At 57.8% G+C, this 18,610-nt stretch overlaps 1 protein-coding gene across 5 annotated transcripts in view; it reads right to left on the reverse strand.

Annotated features, from left to right (window-relative positions):
* ABR (ABR activator of RhoGEF and GTPase) overlaps window positions 1-18,610 on the reverse strand; it is a 185,973-nt gene that overhangs the window by 35,733 nt on the left and 131,630 nt on the right. For all 5 annotated transcript variants that reach the window (XM_059669224.1, XM_059669225.1, XM_059669226.1 and 2 more), the window contains 10 exons: window positions 17,314-17,366; window positions 16,608-16,748; window positions 14,457-14,578; window positions 12,606-12,771; window positions 8,384-8,506; window positions 7,952-8,027; window positions 6,978-7,082; window positions 6,029-6,103; window positions 2,423-2,520; window positions 1,898-2,029 (listed from right to left, as the gene is read on the reverse strand). In XM_059669224.1, coding sequence (XP_059525207.1) covers window positions 1,898-2,029; window positions 2,423-2,520; window positions 6,029-6,103; window positions 6,978-7,082; window positions 7,952-8,027; window positions 8,384-8,506; window positions 12,606-12,771; window positions 14,457-14,578; window positions 16,608-16,748; window positions 17,314-17,366 — 1,091 coding nt within the window. The remainder of the gene's footprint in view (window positions 1-1,897; window positions 2,030-2,422; window positions 2,521-6,028; window positions 6,104-6,977; window positions 7,083-7,951; window positions 8,028-8,383; window positions 8,507-12,605; window positions 12,772-14,456; window positions 14,579-16,607; window positions 16,749-17,313; window positions 17,367-18,610) is intronic.

Below are 18,610 nucleotides of genomic sequence, written 5' to 3' on the forward strand. Positions count from 1 at the left end.
CTGAACCCCGGGGAGCTGAGGGCCCGGAGACTTCAAAGCCCTCGGAGGACGCTGGTTCTGAACTGGCAGCTCACAGGCCCAGGTCAGCTGGCAGCAGGAAGGTTTGTGTTTCTTTTAATATCACTCCCAGGCATTTAACATTCCTCGAAGCTTAAACACAGAAACATTTTCCTTAACAGACTGTGCTTTCTGCTTTGCCAAACATAACCTGGCCCTCCCCCTCCCCCACGGCCTCCATCTGCTCCTGTCTCCGAGATGCAATGATTTATGCTGTGCTTCCCCTGGGGCTGTGAGGCTGACAGAGGTGAGGAGGAGGGAGCAATAGGACTGGAAGTCCAGGTGGGGACAAAGCCACCGAGCCCTGGAGGGACCCTGGGTTCTGGAGGGGTCAGGGCCCCTGGGACTCACTGAGTTGGCTGCGCCGGACACCCCTTTAACTCTCCTATCCCACGGCCACCCAGGTTCTGGGCACATGGCAGCCGGTCATAGTTCTTGGCTGGGTGTCTCCTGGGCTAGATGGGCCAGCCCAGAGCCCCATCCCTGCTGGTCACTCCCGCCTGCCCAGGAACGTGGGGCCCCCACTCCTTACCCCCGCAGGAAGTGGGTTCCCAGGGCTGAACTGAGAGAGAGCTAGCTCCCTTCAGTCCCCTTTTCCTAAATCATGACTAAAATAATGAAGGACTGACTTATGGTTGCCTGGCAACACCATCTCTCTGGAGACAGTGCTGAGGAGGGGGGCACAGGTCCCCCAGAGCTAGGAAGAGATGTGCTCAGGAACTTGGGGCAACATGAGGCAGATGGCCAAGACCCCACCATATGGAGCCCCCTCCCCCCCCCGACTTCAAACACTAGAGCAGCGGTCGCCAACTGGTGGTCCGTGGAGGTCCGAAAGGTTAGCGACCGCTGCACTGGAGCCTGGGACAGGGGGAGCAGGAAGCCCACACAGGTCACCAAGGGGAAATGCTGCTGAGAACACCCAGCCAAGAGCCAGTCACCAAACTCTAAAGCTCAGCAATCAGAGAACCAAGGCTTCCTGCAAACAAGCATCGCTCAGCTCTCTGCACCCACATCCCCGCTGTGGCAACTGTTCGTAAGCCCGAGGCACCCCCTGCCCGCGCTCAGTCCCAGTGCAGCCAGTCACTGTCTCCCTTGACCTCACGGTCACAGGCTCGACCCCCGAACCAGGCCTCTCGTGTCCTGAGCGTGAGGCCACACCAGGTGCCAGATGGGTGTGCACGGTTGCACGCCTGCACGCCTGCCCATGTCTGTATCCGCTTCACAGGAACGTGAAGAACAGCCATTTCCCAAACCGGGAGAATTTCCAGACTCGGGCTGCAGAAGGCCCTTTCCCCGCGTCCATTATAACAGGGCACGGAGAAACAGCGCCCAGGCGCACGCACCCTCAACCTGACCCGCACAACCAAGCCCACGCCGGGGAACTCTAGGGACCAGTAAGGCCCAGCAGCCCTAGCGACCAGTCGGAGACCAGCCCAGCTACCCAGCAGATCCGAGGCCCCCCAATGCTGGGCCTCACACCTCCTACAGCAGACACTGCTCATCAGACACCGCCTCGCGGAGGTAGCCCCAGACTCCTCCACGCAGTGCGCCTGGGAAAAGCCCCAGGAGACCAGAGGTGGGAAGTGAAGACACAGGGAGCCCTCCCTGAGGGAGAGTGGGTGGCCCACCTGAGCCAGGCGTGGAAGCCCCAGGCACCGGGCACACATGGGCCTGGGGCCACCATGAGATGTCACCTCCCGCAGGGGAGCCAACAGGCCGGGCTTCTCAAACCAGCATGGAAGCCGAGGCACAAAAGGCCAAGCCCCCGGACCCAGGAGGCCAGTGAGAGGGATGCCGGCCAGCGCCACCACCTCCTGCCGGGGCCGCGTCGGGACCTCACCTGGATCTGCCCTTTGCCCATGATCTTGTCCACGATCTCGTTGTTGTCCTTGTTGACCTTGGTCTTGTCGTAGCACTTCTCGTAGCACAGGATCCTCAGGGACTGGGAGCCCTCCAGCTCGATCTCAAACTCCTGAGGAAGGATGGAGCCAGGGTCCTGAGCCGCGGACGTGGAGGACCCGGCCTCCTGGCAGGTGGGGGCCCCAATTTCACAAGGCTGAGAGGGGGTGAGGGGGGCCCATGGGGACCACCCCGTGGGGCAGGGAGGAGCGTCCTCACTTTCTGGGGCTCCAGGGCCTCCAAATCACTGAGGGAGTGGGGTCTGGGGCCTGAGCGGGAACCCCGTGTCTGCACATAAGCACGAGGTCAGAAGTCAAATAAGCAGGGGTGCAGGGCAGAGGGCTGAGGGACAGAGCTGGCCCGCCAACCCCAGCCAGCAGGACATGAGCACAGGGAGGGGGGGGGGCATGGCTGGTGGTGACAAGCTCAGGGGTCCCTGCGGGGCACACCGGCCCCCACCACTCACCTCGTCCCACTTGGGCTCTGTCGTGTCCCGAAACACCCTGGTTTTGGCTTTGCTGACAAAATAGCCGAAGGAATCCACCTCCAGGGTACAGTACAGGTCTGCAGGGGTGACAGGCAGAAGCACATCGAGTGAGGCCCCGAGGAAAAGGGGTTTAACACATGTCCCTCCCAGCACCAGGGGCTGCCCTCGGGCTCCTCCGCACAGCCCCGCGAGCCTGGCCTCTTCCCACTGCTCTGCACTCCTCTCAGGTGGTGCTGCCCTCCGGCCTCATCCACCGGCCTCCGGCCTCATCCACCGGCCTCGGCCTCATCCACCGGCCTCGGCCTCATCCACCGGCCTCCGGCCTCATCCACCGGCCTCCGGCCTCATCCACCGGCCTCGGCCTCATCCACCGGCCTCGGCCTCATCCACCGGCCTCCGGCCTCATCCACCGGCCTCCGGCCTCATCCACCGGCCTCGGCCTCATCCACCGGCCTCCGGCCTCATCCACCGGCCTCCGGCCTCATCCACCGGCCTCCAGCCTCATCCACCCGCCTCCGGCCTCCGGCCTCATCCACCCGCCTCCGGACTCCGGCCTCCGGCCTCATCCACCGGCCTCGGCCTCATCCACCGGCCTCCGGCCTCATCCACCTGCCTCCGGCCTCATCCACCGGCCTCCGGCCTCATCCACCGGCCTCCGGCCTCATCCACCCGCCTTGGACTCATCCACCGGCCTCCGGCCTCATCCACCCACCTCGGCCTCATCCACCGGCCTCCGGCCTCATCCACCCGCCTCCGGCCTCATCCACCGGCCTTGGCCTCATCCACCCGCCTCCGGCCGCGCTGCTCTCCTCCCCGACCTGCCCAGCTCTCCCTGCTTAGGACCCTTGTCCCTTCACCCCCGATCTTTGCCTCCTCACCACTGAGGCCTCCCGGAACCCCTGCCCGCCCCCCCACATACACACACTGATCGCAGGTCCCTTAGCAGGGTGGCCTGGCATTTGAGGTGGGAGTCTCCGGAGGAGCTATGGCCCCTGGGGCTGGAAGCTGGAGTAGCCCCCCCCCGCCCCCCCCCCCCCCCGTCACTGAGACAACCAAAGCGCCTCCCACATTCCCAGCGCTCACTCTGTTGTTTTCTTCATCGCACGGAACGGTAACTGCAGTTGTCTTTTCTGTCTCTTTCTTATCTCCCGCCCGCTCACTACGCCACACCATGCGGCAGCAGCCTGGTTGTCTTAGCTAGGAACAGGGCTGCACACAGTGGGCAAGCCCTACTGGATCGCTAACAGCTTCTCCCCATTTGCCAGATGGGAACGTGGAGTCAGAGAGAGATAAGAGAATGCAACATCACACAGCATCAGAAACCCAGGGCTCCTCTCCTCTCCGCCAGCCCCTCGTGGGGTGAATGAATGGAGCTCTTACCACCCCCACGTGCTGCAGGTAACTGAGTGGTGGAGGCTGGGGGTGGGCGTCTGGGGAGCTTTCCCTAGTTTTTCAATCTTTTAAAAAATATATTTTCATTGATTTCAGAGAGGGAGAGGGAGAGACACATCAATGATGAGAGAATCATTGACTGGCTGCCTCCTGCACACCCCCTACTGGGGATAGAGCTGGCAGCCCAGGCATGTGCCAATCAAACAGTGACCTCCTGGTTCATAGGTCGATGCTCACCACTGAGCCACACCAGCTGGGCAGTGTTTCCATCTTGAATCATGGCCTTTATGGGTGAAACCCTTCTCCCCTCTACCCTGGGACCTAACAGACCAGGCCACAGCACTGGGTGGTCCCCCAGGTCCGGGGTGGTCCCCCAGGCACTCTGCAAGTCCACATGCTCCCTGTAGGGCTGGGACCCTGGCAGCCCCCTTCTCCCCGCCATGGGAGCTGCCAAGGCTGCTCTCCAGGGCACTGTGTGTGTTGGGGGTCAGCTTTGGAGCATACAGCCAACCTTGTGCAGGGTGACTCAAGGGGCAAAGGGCAGAGGTCAGAGGGTGGACATACAGCTCTGGCCCAGGGGTTGCTCGGCTGGGCACTTTTCCGTGAGAATGAAGGTGGAGCTGCCCCCAAGGTGTCTCCAGCTGGGCGCGACGTAGAGGAGATACAACTGGGCACGTGGGGATGTGGGTGCAGGTTAAAGGTGAACAATGTCAGAGGCCCCCGCACCTGGCCTCAGCCAGTCAGTGTGGGTGACAGAGACGGAGGGGCAGGAAGGGCTGCCGGCTGACAGGTGGGTGTGAATCCTCTGTTGAGGGCTACGGGCTAGTTCGTGGGGAAAATGGGGAGGCGTCAGATTGTCTGGGTCCAAATCCTCCTCTGCCTGAACCCCCAGCCTCTGCCTGCGCGTTCACCCGTGAAACAGGAGGCGCGTGGTGCCTGCACCTCGGGCCTGGCTGCAGATGCCAGGGGCTCCCTGTGACGAGAAGCCACACTGAGATGCATACGTTCTACCCCCTCGAGTCAGAGTGAGTATCTGAGCCAGTCAGGGGAGGGAGGAGGTGAAGACAGCCTGGAGGTAAGGAGAGATTTCGTAGCAGCTCACCCCATGTCTAACCACAAAGCCCATCCCAGCCAACACGAAGCAGAGAGAGAGGAGGGGCGAGACATCTGGGCACCGTGGAGATGGGAGGCGCAGGGTCCAGCTCCGTGGGCCGCAGACTCGGGCGGGTACGACAGCCCTATGGAGCTTACTAACCAGGAATATTCCTGGGCAGTGGACCCCTGGGCGATTCCGTGGGTCTGGGGAGGGTCCAAGAAGCTGCCACGTGTACAAGCAGCTCAGCCGAGTGGTGGGTGCGGGGTCCTGGCCGCCCTGAGAGAAGGGGTGCTCTAAAGAGAAGAGTGTGGGCTCCAGCGGTGGGAGACACGGATTCCACTGCACCACCCGTGTGACCTGCCGGTGCCACCCGGGAGAATCCACGTAAAACGAGAACGGTATCCGTGAACTCTGCAGGCTTCCAGGAGGATCAGAGCAGGTAACGCCCTTGAAAAGGCTTTGGCCTTGCCAAGAATTCTCCACACAGCGGCCACCTCTGCCTGTTCCCCAGCACCCAGTGAGGTGCCCGGGCCCCTGGCAGGTGTCTGGAAATGAGCTACTCAGGTCAGCATTTCTGAGCTCCTATTCATCCAACGATTTCCTTGCCCTCTAGGAACTCAGTGGGAGAGGCAAATTTTAAGTGACAAAGCAGTATGACAGGTGCTGTAACCACGGTTAGCCCTGGGGTGATGGGAACACAGAGAGAGGAGGCCAATCTACCCAGGAACTCGGGCTTCACAGTAAATGTGTATTGAACGTCGGGCGTGTGAGCCAATGGCACAACCTCTGCGTGGGGCACTGTACAGGGAGGGGCAGAGGGCAGACCTCAGCCCCCGTGAGGAAGAGGAGGGAGTGGGAAGGGGCTGGCTGAGAGGAGAGGAGTCAGGTGCCCTGGTTTTCTGATCCTGAGTGGCGTTAAGTCCTTTGTATCTCTCTGTGACTCAGTTTTCTCATCTGGCAAATGGGGAGAAACTATTACCTGTCTAACTGACTCACGGATTCCTACTGGAGACAAATGAGATAAAAAGGACTTTCTGTGACTGGCTGAACAATGGCCCGCCGGCCACTGCCTGGGGCTGGTGGTCAGGGACACTTACGCGCTGACTGCTTAAACCCCTTGGCAGAGTGGACGATGACATGAAGGAAGCCATAGAGCCCCGGAGACTCGTCGTCTGCAAGAGAGAAAAGCCCCAGGGTCAGGGTGGTGGGAGATGTGACCTAAGCCCGGGGCTGAGAGCACCACCTGGTGGCCGGATGAAGAAGCTTCCATTCCCCACTACGTCCAGGACCGTGAGCTGGGGGTGCCCCTTCTCCCTCCACTCAGCCTGGGAGGACAGTCCACACCTTCCCCGGGGGCGCCTTCCCTCTCCCTCCGAGTCCTGCTACCCTGTGACCGCCCTTCTCGGCCTCGCCTTTCAAAGTGAAAATTAACCAACGTAAGTCACTCTGTGCCAATGCGAGAGAAGGTCCATCTCTGCCTCCTCGCTGGAACACAGAGGGCAGATGCCCCCATAGGTGGAGGAGAGCCTGCCTTCAAAACCCCTTCCCAGCACCCACGGGCAGTCAGACCCTACCCGCTCCAGGCAGTCACCAGCCCCGATCTCAGCTCTGCTCAAAAACCTCCCACAGGCTCCTGGGCCTGAACAACACATTCCCTTGCTTGGCATTCAAGGCCTTTCAAGAGCTAATCCCTGGAAACTTCTGGCCTTATTTGTTATACACTATTCTAAGCCTCCTCCATTTCCTCCTGTCCCCACTCCCCACCCATGCTTGTCCTTTGCTTCCATTATCTGACGACCAGTGTCCCAGAATCTTCTCTTAAGCCAGAGCGGGGTGGGGGTGGGGCAGGGAGGAGTTGGGGCCATCTGGGGAAGAGACAACCCCTGTTTGAGCTTCCTGTGCTCCTGGCCACTGAGTCGTCCCAGCCCACCTGCGCAGAGATCAGCCATTTGTAGCCAAGTGTCTGCTGGGTCCTTGTGGACAGCCCAGCACTATCCCGGGGGGAACAGATCTGCTGATTGGGCAATGTTGGGTTCCAGATCTTACCATCTTTATTGCTGGTGACAGGAATGTTGTGTACAGTCCTAAGTTTGAAACAGGATCCTGTGAGCACCTGGAGCTCCACTGAGCTCAGGACAAAGGCCTGGAGATCTGCAGGAGGAGAGGGGGAGAGGGAGGGAGGGAGGGAGGGAGGGAGAGAGAGAGGGAGGGAGGGAGGGAGGGAGGGAAGATGAGAGAGGGAGAGAAACATTGTCAGGGTCCACTAGGACCTGCTGCTCTTTGGGGGCTGTTGCAGGGAAAAACCTTAATTCTAGGGGCAGAGTTGGTCATTGGGAAAACAAGGAAAGACTGTGAACCCTCACACGGGGGTAGTTGTGGACGCTGCCAGAGGGGTAAGAACAGGAGAGTCTAACTGCAGAGGTTCATGTATGTGTGTATGGGAGAGGGATGGGGACGGGGGCGGGGGGGCAATCCTTGACTCTGGGGCGACTCCTATTGCTAATTCATTCTATGCCTTAAGCCAGTGGTTCTCAACCTTCCTAATGCCGCGACCCTTTAGTACAGTTCCTCATGTTGTGGTGACCCCCAGCCATAAAATTATTTTCGTTGCTACTTCATAACTGTAATGTTGCTTCTGTTACGAATTGTAATGAAATATCTGAAATGCAGGATGTATTTTCATTGTTACAAATGGAACATAATTAAAGCATCGTGATTAATCACAAAAACAATATGTAATTATAGATGTGTTTTCCCACGGTCTTAGGCGACCCCTGTGAAAGGGTCGTTCGACCGCCAAAGGGGTCGCGACCCACAGGCTGAGAACCGCTGCCTTAAGCAAATCACCAATTCTTTGGGCCTCAGTTGTTCAGAAACACCAGTGAAGTGCCAGCTGCCTTGGCACTTTGGAGTGGCTGTGAGGGCTGAGGGGGAGGGCGGCGGGGGACTGGAGGTGCTGGGGAATACAAAAGGCCCAGGGTTGCCATGGACCCCTGGGGGCAGAGTGTGTGGGGCCTTACCCTTCTTCTGGAGCTTCTGAATCGCTTCTCTCCACTCTGACCTTTCATAGTCCGAGGACAGTAGGAACAGGTAGCTCTGAGAGAGGAGATGACAGCTCAGTGGGCGGCCATGGTCAGACCACGCACATTCCTGCAGCCCAGGGCTCCAACGAAGCTCCCTCTTACCCAGGGAGCCCTAGGCTTGGAGGAGGCAGCTGGGAGGGGGGCCTGCTTCCTGGGCAGCCCAGGGACAGAAGTGGCAGTGCCAATGGTGGCCAGCAGAGGGCACTACCTCCACACCACTGGGGAGAGGGAGTCCAGGGCCCGAGCCTGGCAGCCTCCTTGAGAATTGGGGGCCGGAGTTCCTGATCCCCAGGTCAGGGCTGGGAGCCACAGTGGGCAGCCCTGTACGGAGGGAGGGGGCTGACTCTGTCCCATCCCCCCCTTCCTGACCTTTCCATTCCGATTGTGGATCCGAAATGGGATGGTGGGGGAATTGAGCAGCAGCAAGAACTCATTTTCAAACATCTTCTTCTTCAGGCGCTCGATGGCCCGGCTCTGGCCCTTGTTGGCTTTCTGCGGGGACGAGGGCAGAGATGGTTTCCCTCACACTCAGACTCCACGTCTCACTCAGCGGCTCTAGCACCCTCCCCCCTGTGTGTTCATCGGATTTTTTTTCTTTTTCAGTATTTTATGATGCTTTGACATCATGGGAGGATTCCTGGCCAGGGAGAAAACTGTTCCTCCCAGATCATGCTAATTTCTAATACAGTCAATGACTCCTCTGCGAGCATATCTTTCAAATGCAAACCAGCTACCCCTGAGGCCTATCCCCAACCACCTCCTCTCTCTCTCCTTTTTAAAAAATTTTTAAAAATAAAACGTATGTTTTTATTGATTGCAAACAGAGGAAGGGAGGGAGAGAAACATCAATGATGAGAATCATTGACTGGCTGCCTCCTGTGTGCCCCCTACTAATCGAGCCACAACCTGGGCATGTGCCCTGACCAGGAATCGAACCATGACTTCCTGGTTCATGGGTCAACGTTCAACCACTGAGCCACACCAGCTGGGCTCATGTATCTCTCACATGTCATTCCCCTGCCCTCATCACGTAGGACCAGGTGCCAGATAACTAGGGGCAGCTCCTACAGCCCAGCGCCTCCAACATTATCCACACTGGCCAGTCCTAGGCGGTTTCCTGCCCGGCCTTCCTTCCCCGCGGGAAGCTCAACACAGGCTTTGGGCCACGTTTTTTCACGCTCCTTCTGCCTCCTGACCAAACCTGGTGCTTTCCCACGTGGCCCTGGTGGTGTGGCCTCTCTCATGGACACTGTAATTAATAAAGATCTTCCTTCCGTCGCATTAGCCTCTTCATTCACCCTATAAATTAAACCGCAGGTACCATCAAGGTACGCTGCTTCGAAACCTCAGACACTGTTCAGCACAAAGCCCTAATTCCTGGCCTCTGCACGGGGCCTGCCACGGCTGGGTCCCCGCCTCCATGCCCTGCCTGATATCCCACCACGCCCCACCCTGCACCCTGCACCCTCCACCTCAGCCTCAGGGTGCTAGTCCCTGTTCCCTGGAGAGCCATTCCCTCTAGTCGACCCCTTCCCTTTACTAACGACCCTTACGCTTAAGTCTTGCTTTCAATGCTGTCCTCAAACTCCGCAGTTGAAATTCGTTTCTGCAGCATTTTTTTTACCCACTAGACTAGCAAAATCGTAACAACGGCTCCCAGCCAGTGTTGTCACCGTGACTCTCCCAGGCTGCTGGTGGGAGCATAATCGGATACCACCTGCTCAGAGGTACAAGTGGCCATCAAGTGCACAAGCCCCTTGCCCCAGACATCGCCCTTGCAGGGGCTCTACCAGAGAGAAGAAACAGGAGTGTGGTGATGTTACTGCAGACTTGCCTGCAAAGAACCAAGAGCCAGAAACACTCTAAATACCCAAATATGTGGTTGTGCAATCAAGCAACAGAACAGGACGCAGCTGTTAGAAAGGCCGTGCCAGGCCCAGAGCGCTCTAAGGTGCACTGTTAGGTGAAACACTTAGATGGCAAAACAGCACCTGTACCCTCGTCTCGTTAAAATACACACAGGCGTGCTGTGCGTGCCGCATAAGCACAGAAGACTAGCAGAATGCACCTCAAACTGCTAACAATGGGGCTGGGCGATGATCAGTTGTGTTCTACACGCTCTGGTGTTGTGACCTGTCCCTGAAACAAGCCAGGGTTGCCTAAGTTCAAAACATGTTATTAAAAAAGTAAATGTTTTGCCCTGGGCGGTGTGGCTCAGTTGGTTGACCACCATCCCATTCACTGAGAGGTTGCGGGTTCGATTCCCGGTCAGGGCACATGCCCGAGTTGCAGGCTCAATCCCCAGTAGGGGGTATGCAGGAGGCAGCCAATTGATGTTTCTCTCTCTCTCTCTCTCTCTCTAAAGATGAATAAAGACACATTTTTTTAAGTAAATCTGCTTTTTCTGTGACTCAGAGAACGACTTTGTTGTGCCTCGCCACTGACTCCTATCACATGCCACATGAGGTCATGATGGGCATATCCGTCTCCTCCTCCGAGAGGAACCCTGGGCGGCGTCTGGCACAGCCCTGCAGCCAGCAGCCAGCGGAGCTCAGGCAGCGCTGACTGAGCAGAAGGCCACACCTGGGGCAGGAGCGCAGGCACAGAGCCTGCTGGCTCCCAGGACCAGGTGAGGAACAGGCCGGCCTGCAGGACGCCCCTGGGTGGGGACGGTGGGCAGTGCTGGACGGGGGAACAGGCTCCACGGAGGCGGTCGAGCCTGGCCATTCAGAGGGAGGACACGTGTGCTGGTCAGGCTGCTCCCTCTGGATGGATGCACCCGTCGGACCCTCAGTCCCAGTGCCCTGGGGTCTTACTAGGGGCTTCTCCCCTGTTCAAGGAGAGGTGTCTGAGCTGAAAGGATCCTCAGAGGCCATCTGCTCTGTATTCCTCAACAATCCTTCAGGAAGCAACGATTTATGAGGTGTCAAGGACTAGGAACATAACTGAATTGAGAGAGTCTCTCGCTAGAGTTCAAAGCCTGTTGAGTGAGGGAAAGCAGTACCTATAAAGCAAAGAGCAAACATCAGGAACCAGGAAGTCGGGCACCCAACCCAAACTGCAGTGGGTGGCTATCAGGGAAGGCTCCCTGGAGGAGGTGAGGCCCCAGCAGAGCCTGGATGGGTGAGGACGAGACCAGGCCAACCAAACAAGCCCCTCCATGCCCCGCCTGCCATTTATGGGGAAGGCTCCTCCTGGGTGCTTTCAAATACATGAATTTAAGGCTGCATTTTCCTGAAAATAGCACTGTGGCTACATCCCATGGGTTCTGACATGTGGTGCACTCATGTTCCTGCAGTTCTAAACAGTCTGCAGTTGCAATTTTGATTTCCTCTGTACCCTCAAAGTTTTAGCTTTCTAGGCTTACCCTTAAAAACATTCTAATTGTTGATTTCTAGTTTTACTGCACTGTGATCTGTGAGCATAACTGGTATGCTACCAATTTTTTTATTTTTTATTGACATTTCTGCCTGGTCGGTGTGGCTCAGTAGTTGAGCATTGACCTATGACAGTGGTCGGCAAACCGCGGCTCTTTGGCCCCTTGAGTGTGGCTCTTCCACAAAATACCACGTGCGGGTGCGCACGTACAGCGCGATTGAAACTTCGTGGCCCATGCGTAGAAGTCGGTTTTCGGAAAGGAGAGAGACGAAACAAGTATACGAGTGTGGACGGGAGAGTTGGAAGGGGTCGACTTCAGCGAACGTACCTCAATCAGACTGAGGACGTTTTTAGCAAAGGCCAGCTTAGGAGTACCCCAATTAAGTTAATAACAATGTACCTACCTATATAGTTTAGGTTTAAAAAATTTGGCTCTCAAAAGAAATTTCAATCGTTGTACTGCTGATATTTGGCTCTGTTGACGAATGAGTTTGCCGACCACTGGGCTATGAATCCGGAGGTCATGGTTTGATTCTCAGTCAGGGCACAGGCTGTGTTGTGGCTCGATCCCCAGTGTGGGGGGTGTAGGAGGCAGCCAATCCATGATTCTCTCTCATCATAGGTGTTCCTATCTCTCTCTCCTCTCCCTCCCTTCCTCTCTGAAATCAATAAAAATATATTTTAAAAAGTTAAACTGAAAGCTGAGCTTTCCCTTGCAGCCTAATACGCGTTGAGTGCTTGCGAGCGTCTCACCGTGTGGCAGGGATCTCGATTCCCTGTCGGGCGCAAGCTCCTGTGCGTTTTCAGGCCAAGTGCGTGACCGGATATGCAAGGCCCTTCGCCCCGTTTTCGCCTCCTCGGTCTGTCAGTTTCGAGGCTTCCCAGGCCCTTTCTCTCCACACGTCCTGCTTTCCCTTAAGGCGGCCTTCTCTTGCTCCCCTTTCTGGTGTTGGATACACACTGTTCTCCGGGAAATGTCCCGTAATTAGCCCACTAAATTCTGCCTCCATCGGCTCAGTGCTAACCTGCCACCATCGAAGTCTTTCCCTAAGCATTGTGCTTGAGGCCTCCTACTCTTTCATCTTCCCTCCTTATCAGGCTCCCAACCCCTACAACTTCCCCTGCCCACACCTCTCCTCGCACACCCGGTTCAAAGGGCCCCCAATAAAAACAGCCAACTTCCTGTCCCAGCTCAGACCCAGGCTCTGCTCACCTCCTTCTGGATCTCACTCTTGAGGGCGGAGATCTTCATCTTCATGTCCTCCAGCTCGTGGTCTGGGAAGGGGTGCACGTGGGGGCTGGCCTCCGACTCCTCGGGGGACGGAAACACGAGGTCGGCCAGAGGGATGTACCATTTGCAGTCATATTGCTGGTGTTTCCTGCACACAAGCCGGGGGAAGGCATGAGCCAGAAGGAACTTGGCTCTTTGAGCCTGAACTGCTGGACCCAAAAACCACCGAGAAACGTTTGCTGAGAACTCCTCACAGGCAAAAGCGATCCATTGTCCCTGAGGAGCCCAATCAGGAACCACGCACGGGGGAGGAGGGACAGGCTTCTGGGGCAGGCAGCATCCCAAACCTCACACTTAACTATTGCCCGCCCCACACTCCCCCCTCCCTGCCAGCCTATCCGTACTTAGCTCACTCTCATTACCCTTTAGGCTAGAGATGGAATATCAGTGTTATTCTGAATGCCCACTCTGATCCATAGAGGTCCCAGGGGGTACCGGGTGGAGGATTGTAAAGCCACGTTCAAGCCCGGTGTGCAACAGCGCACTGGCTCACTAGGAATGCCTGCCACGGGCAAAGGGCCGAAGGCATTTGTGCCTTTGCCCAGGACGGCCATCTCTGCTTTAGAGTAATCTCAGGTCTCGTGCCAGGGAGTCATCCCCTTCACTGAAGCTCATGACAACCTCTCCTCCTCTCACCTCCCCCAGAGCTGAGGTTTGCACCTCTCATCCTGGTCCCTCAGTGTTGCTCACTGTCTAGCCCGCGGACTGACTGTGAGCGAGCGTACTTGGCACACAGTAGGGGAAAGACGGTGGGGTGAACACTGAACCACCTTTTCTGCTCGTGGCGCAGAGGGGGCCCATCTCACTAGGTACAGAGATGGAGGGGAGGTGGACACAGGCTTCCAGGCTGGAGTGAGGTTCAAATCCCACCTCCTCCACCCGCCGGTGTGCGACCTTGGGCAGTTTCTGTAACTACCCTGTCTTTTCTGTCCGTGAGATGCGGACAATAACACCTACTGCATAGAGTTGTTGGGACGATGAGAAATAATATATTCAAAGCATTTGTCATGACACCTGGCAGGGCAGAGCCACTCAACAAAAATGACAGCAGCGGATTTAATGACTATTCACTGACTCGTAGTTAGCAAAAACGTAGAGCTGTCCGATAAAAGAAGAATGCTGAAGTAAATCACGGCATATCCACTCGTAACAGGAAAGTGAGACGATGATTATGAAGATTAGGCAGCCACAGGGAAAATGCTTATGACGTGAAATGGAGAGCGCAGAGCCCCAAATTGGGCATTCACTCTGATTACAAGAATATGAAAAAACATAAGGACGTTAAAAAAAACCGAAAGGAAATACAGCAGCAGGAGACTGATGCTTATGTTCGGAGGGGTGATGGGGGTTTTTTGTCTGTAATTTGGTTATATTATCTTTATAATTAAAAACAATTTATTTTTAGAAAAAGGCTATGCAGTAAAATGGAATTAATTAATATGTTTTTAAAAGGAAAAACTATGCAGATTGCCCCAGCTTGCTAAAGGGCTTCTACAGGGGGCAGCAGGATGGGTCTAGTTCAGTGATGACACGTGAACTCATTTTTTTGGTTGATTTTTCTTTGTTAAATGGCATTTAAATATATAAAATAAATATCACAAATATAAGTCTTTGTTTTACTATGGTTGCAAAGATCAAAAAAATGTCTGTATGTGACACGGCACCAGAGTTAAGTTAGGGTTTTTCAAAATGCTGACACGCCGAGCTCAAAAGGTTCGCCATCACTGGTCTAGTTCCTCCCCAACTTCGCACCCTGGCCTCACACAGACTCACCCCGCAGAAGTCTTCTTTAGCTTGGCGCACAGTAGGACGTCTGTGAAGAGGAAGACGTGCCGCAGCTTCCGGGAGCCCTCCGACACTTCCACCAGGAAGCCGTCCTTCACCAGCTGCCGCGTCTGAGGGAGATGCACACCCGCCCGCCTACTCAGGGGGGGTCAGCCCAGGGCCCAGCAGGCACCAGGGGCACCATCCAGCGGGGGGGGGGGGGGGGGCCTGCAGGGAGGGGCCGCAGTGCCTGGTGGTCACATGGGCATGGCTTGAATCTAGACTCTGCCACTTCCCAGCGAGATCTCGGACGAGTCCCCTGACCTCTCTTAATGTCAGTTAAACTGAGGGATGATGATGTCAGCCCATAAGGAAGGAATCATCAAAACTGGTTTATGCAAAATGGCCCCAGTGCCCAGCACATTCTGTGGACCAACAATGGTGGCTTTAGCCCTAGCCGGTTTGGCTCAGTGGATAGAGCATCGGCCTGCGGACCGAAGGGTCCCGGGTTCGATTCTGGTCAAGGGCATGCACCTTGGTTTCAGGCTCCTTCCCGGCCCAGGCCCTGGTTGGGGCACGTGCAGGAGGCAACCAATCCATGTTTCTCTCACATCGATATTTCTCTGAGTCTTTCCCTCTCTCCCATTCTTTCTAAAAATCAATGGAAAAATATCCTTGGGTGAGGATTAGAAAACAAAACGAAACCATGGCACCTTCACACTTTTCCGCAGCTCTCAATAGCTCCCACCCAGATGGGCCCGAGCTCCGGTGACCTGGTTCCTCTACCCTGGAGCGTGAACACCCCCACCCCCACCCCCACCCCACAACCCTGCCTAAGGAGTCGCTCTAGCTTCCGTCCAACTCGACCTGCAGACCCTCTCAGGGCTGCTGATGCTACTACCTCTAAGTCAATTCTTCACCCGCCCCAGATGGATGGGAGGCCTGGCCACCCTCTGTGGGGCTGCAGCCGTGTCCTCGGGAACCTGCGGCCACCTCCCACCTGGGCGCTGATGGTCAAGAGCAGGACTCCCGGTTTCCTCCCTGCCACCCTCAGGAGCACAGAATCCCGGGGCTGTCCCCATCCGTCCCCGCCTTCCGTGGGCTGTATACCACGTGAGCTACCCGTGCTACCACATTAGGTGAGCCTGTGGAAGGACACCCTCGGAACGATCTGACACTGCCAGTGCTGTGAGCCCTCCGCAGAGCTTTCCCTCCCCGAGTCAAACAAACAAGTGCTGTTCCCGGGTTTGCAAACCAGGGCTGGGAGCTGTGCGCCGGGACAGCCCATTAGTCACTCTCTAGATCCTGTCCCTCCCCCCTCCCTCCCCAGGAGACACTGGGGACTCGTAAATGTAACAAAGGAGCATAAACCCAGCCAGGCTGCGCTCCTAAACACCACTTCATTACCTCTCCTGCACCGGAAGGCTGTATGTGGGCCAGGCTGCTGCCCCGTGCCGTACCTGTCTCTGATTCTTCAAATTGCTTCCCTTCACTGCCCTCCCACCCCCACCACCCTTCTGCCAAGAAGGGCCCCAGGGAACTGGAACTGCTGTGCCACCTCTAGTTGCCCACCTGCGACATCCCAGTAACCTGGCTGCCTCGGCCACCTCTCCCACCAGCTTTTCCTGCTATGGGGCTCCCTCCTTAGTTTCTCCCACCTGCTCGTGCAGGCTGATCAGAGGCAGCTCGGAGCTCCCACTTCCCCCGACTCCCCGAGCTCCCCCCGACTCCCCGAGCTCCCTCAGACTGAGCCATTGCTGTCCAGGGGGGCCTCTGAGGACAGCATACTACCCATGAGGGGGTTGCACTCAAGAATGAGATGGGCAGAGCCCACCAAGTCCCTGGCATGGGCACATGCATGGGGCTTGAAGACAGATAATCCCTACTGAAGAACCCAGCTCTGACACGGTGGCTAAGAGATCTTGTGCCAGACCTGGAGAGACTCCCCAGCCTCAGTTTCCCCCTCTGCTGCAGTGGAGGATCATGAAGATGAATGAGACAACTGGGCCTGAAGCTGTTAGCCCTGGGCCCGAAGGCCTCTCCAGGGCTGGGAATGGGGGGTCAGGCTGGAGGGGCACAGGGCGGCATGCCCGAGCGTCAGGAGAGCAGAGGTGGGTGACCTGGCCTGCCGGGTGAGGCTGTGCTGGGCCCTGAGCTCACCTCCCCTTTGGGGGTTGTGACAGCAGTCCGGCGGGGGTCGATGTCCTCGTTGATGCTGGACAGGAAGTTCTGGGAGATGCGGAGGGCGTCCTGCAGCAGCGGGTAGTCTGGGTGGTCCACCGGCGTGTGCTTCAGCAGGTCCTGGAGAGGGTGGGGTGGTGAGTTGAGAGGAGTTCTGGGGCTTAATTAGAAGACAGTGGGGAGCACTCAATTCTCACTAGAAGAGTTCCGAGGGGGGCCCGCAGGGACCCACACTCATGCCTGCGAAATCTTAACTAAAATTAGGGGCAGCAGCAGGGGTGAAGGCAGTGGTGCGTCCTTATTTTGCTGACGTCGTTACTCTTCGCCCCTGGGGTGTGGGGGAGCCAGGTGGAGCCTCATCTCACCCAGCAGCCGGGAGAGACACCCATCTGACCACCCACAGCTGCTCCCAGGACACGGAGACCATCAGCCAAGGGGCGGGGCGGCAGGAAGTGCCGGCCTCCTAGGGTGCATCTGGCCGAATGCCAAGCTGAGTAGCCCCGTTATATGTAGGCCCTGGCCCGGTTGACGTGGTTTCCACGGGCCAGGCAGCAAGCAGGGGTCCAGGGACCCTCCGCCCTGTTTCCCAAATGGGCTGCTCTCAGTGACTCCAGCACCTCCCACCCTGGGCTCGGTCTCCCATGGGTCCTGACCGGTCCCTGGCCGTGCAGGGGCTGACACTCACGTGCAGGACCAGGGTGCTCCTGGTGACGCGGTCGATGGGCTTGTAGAGCAGAGCTGTTGGGGGGCGCAGGGAGGAGACAGGACAGAGGAAATCAGGAGCAGCTTGAGGCCTCGGGAACCAGTCTTGCTCCCCGACCCGCCTCCCTCCTCTGCACGGACACCCACCCACACAGACGGGCTCCGCAGCAACCTGCCGCTCCACTCTCACCCCAGGCAGGCCAGGCCGCACGGCAGGCGGACACACAGCCCTGGCAGCCGGGGCCCCTCCTGCCGCATGTAATTTCTTCCAGGACCGTCTCTAGACCTGCCCTGGCCTGACCGGGCTCAGAGCGGATGCAGGTGCTCCTCTGTACGCCCCTCCCCGGATCGCACAACTGTGTCCAGCCTTGCCCTCCAGAGCTCCAGCACACTCGGGGTCACACCTGGGACCCCGGAATGTGGGAAGGAGACACGCTGCTCCTCCAGGAGGGCAGCTCCCCCCCCGGCCCGATCACTCTCAGACTGCTCTGGCCCACGGCCCGGCACCGCCAGCTGGAAATGGCAGGCTCCCTCTGCCCCACAGTCAGCCTCCTCTCCACGGGGAGACCCATCGCCACGCACTCAAACCCCCAGACGAAACAGGCCAGGCTGAGGGAGGCGGGCCAGCTGCCCACAGAGAGGGTCTGCAAGCGGCCAGTGGCAGCTGAGGGGGCAGAGATGTCCTGAAGGAATGCCAGTGGGGCCTCTGGGAGCTCCGAAGAGACAGAAAAACGCAAGCTCAGCAGGGCCCCGCTTCGCCACACCCCTTGGTGACCAGGACACCGAGTGAGGATGGCTGGGGTTCAGCAGAGACAGGTGGAAGCGGCAGCTGGCCGACCAGTGCTTCCCAGCGGGGCTGCCTGCTGCTCGAGCAGCTGTGCCGGCCTCTCCCACACGGGGGGGGGGGGGGGTGGGGGGGAGGGGGGGGTCGGCCTCAGGCCTGCACCTGGAGGCCTCTGGCCGTGGGGTCGTGACCTCTGTCCTCCGGCCATGGGAGCGATGAGGCAGGATGCTGGTCTGGGGAGGAGGGCCCTAGACTGGGTGCCCCACAGGGCCAGGCTGTGACAGGTCTCAGAGCTGACCCTCAGCCCCCAAACCACCAGCGTCCCCCAAAGCCAGGATGGAAACGGCCTGTGTGGCGAAGCAGACGCTTGGGGAACAGTCTGCCGCGTGGAGAGGACGGGCTCAGTGGTGGGCCACGGGCCTTATCTGCAGTCTTTGCTTGGCTGCCCATTCGAATCGCTGGGGAGCTCTTAAAGGACACGGCTGCCAGCCTCCCT

This window comes from Myotis daubentonii, chromosome 16, assembly GCF_963259705.1.
Source record: "Myotis daubentonii chromosome 16, mMyoDau2.1, whole genome shotgun sequence".
In the NCBI taxonomy this organism is placed as follows: Eukaryota; Metazoa; Chordata; class Mammalia; order Chiroptera; family Vespertilionidae; genus Myotis; species Myotis daubentonii.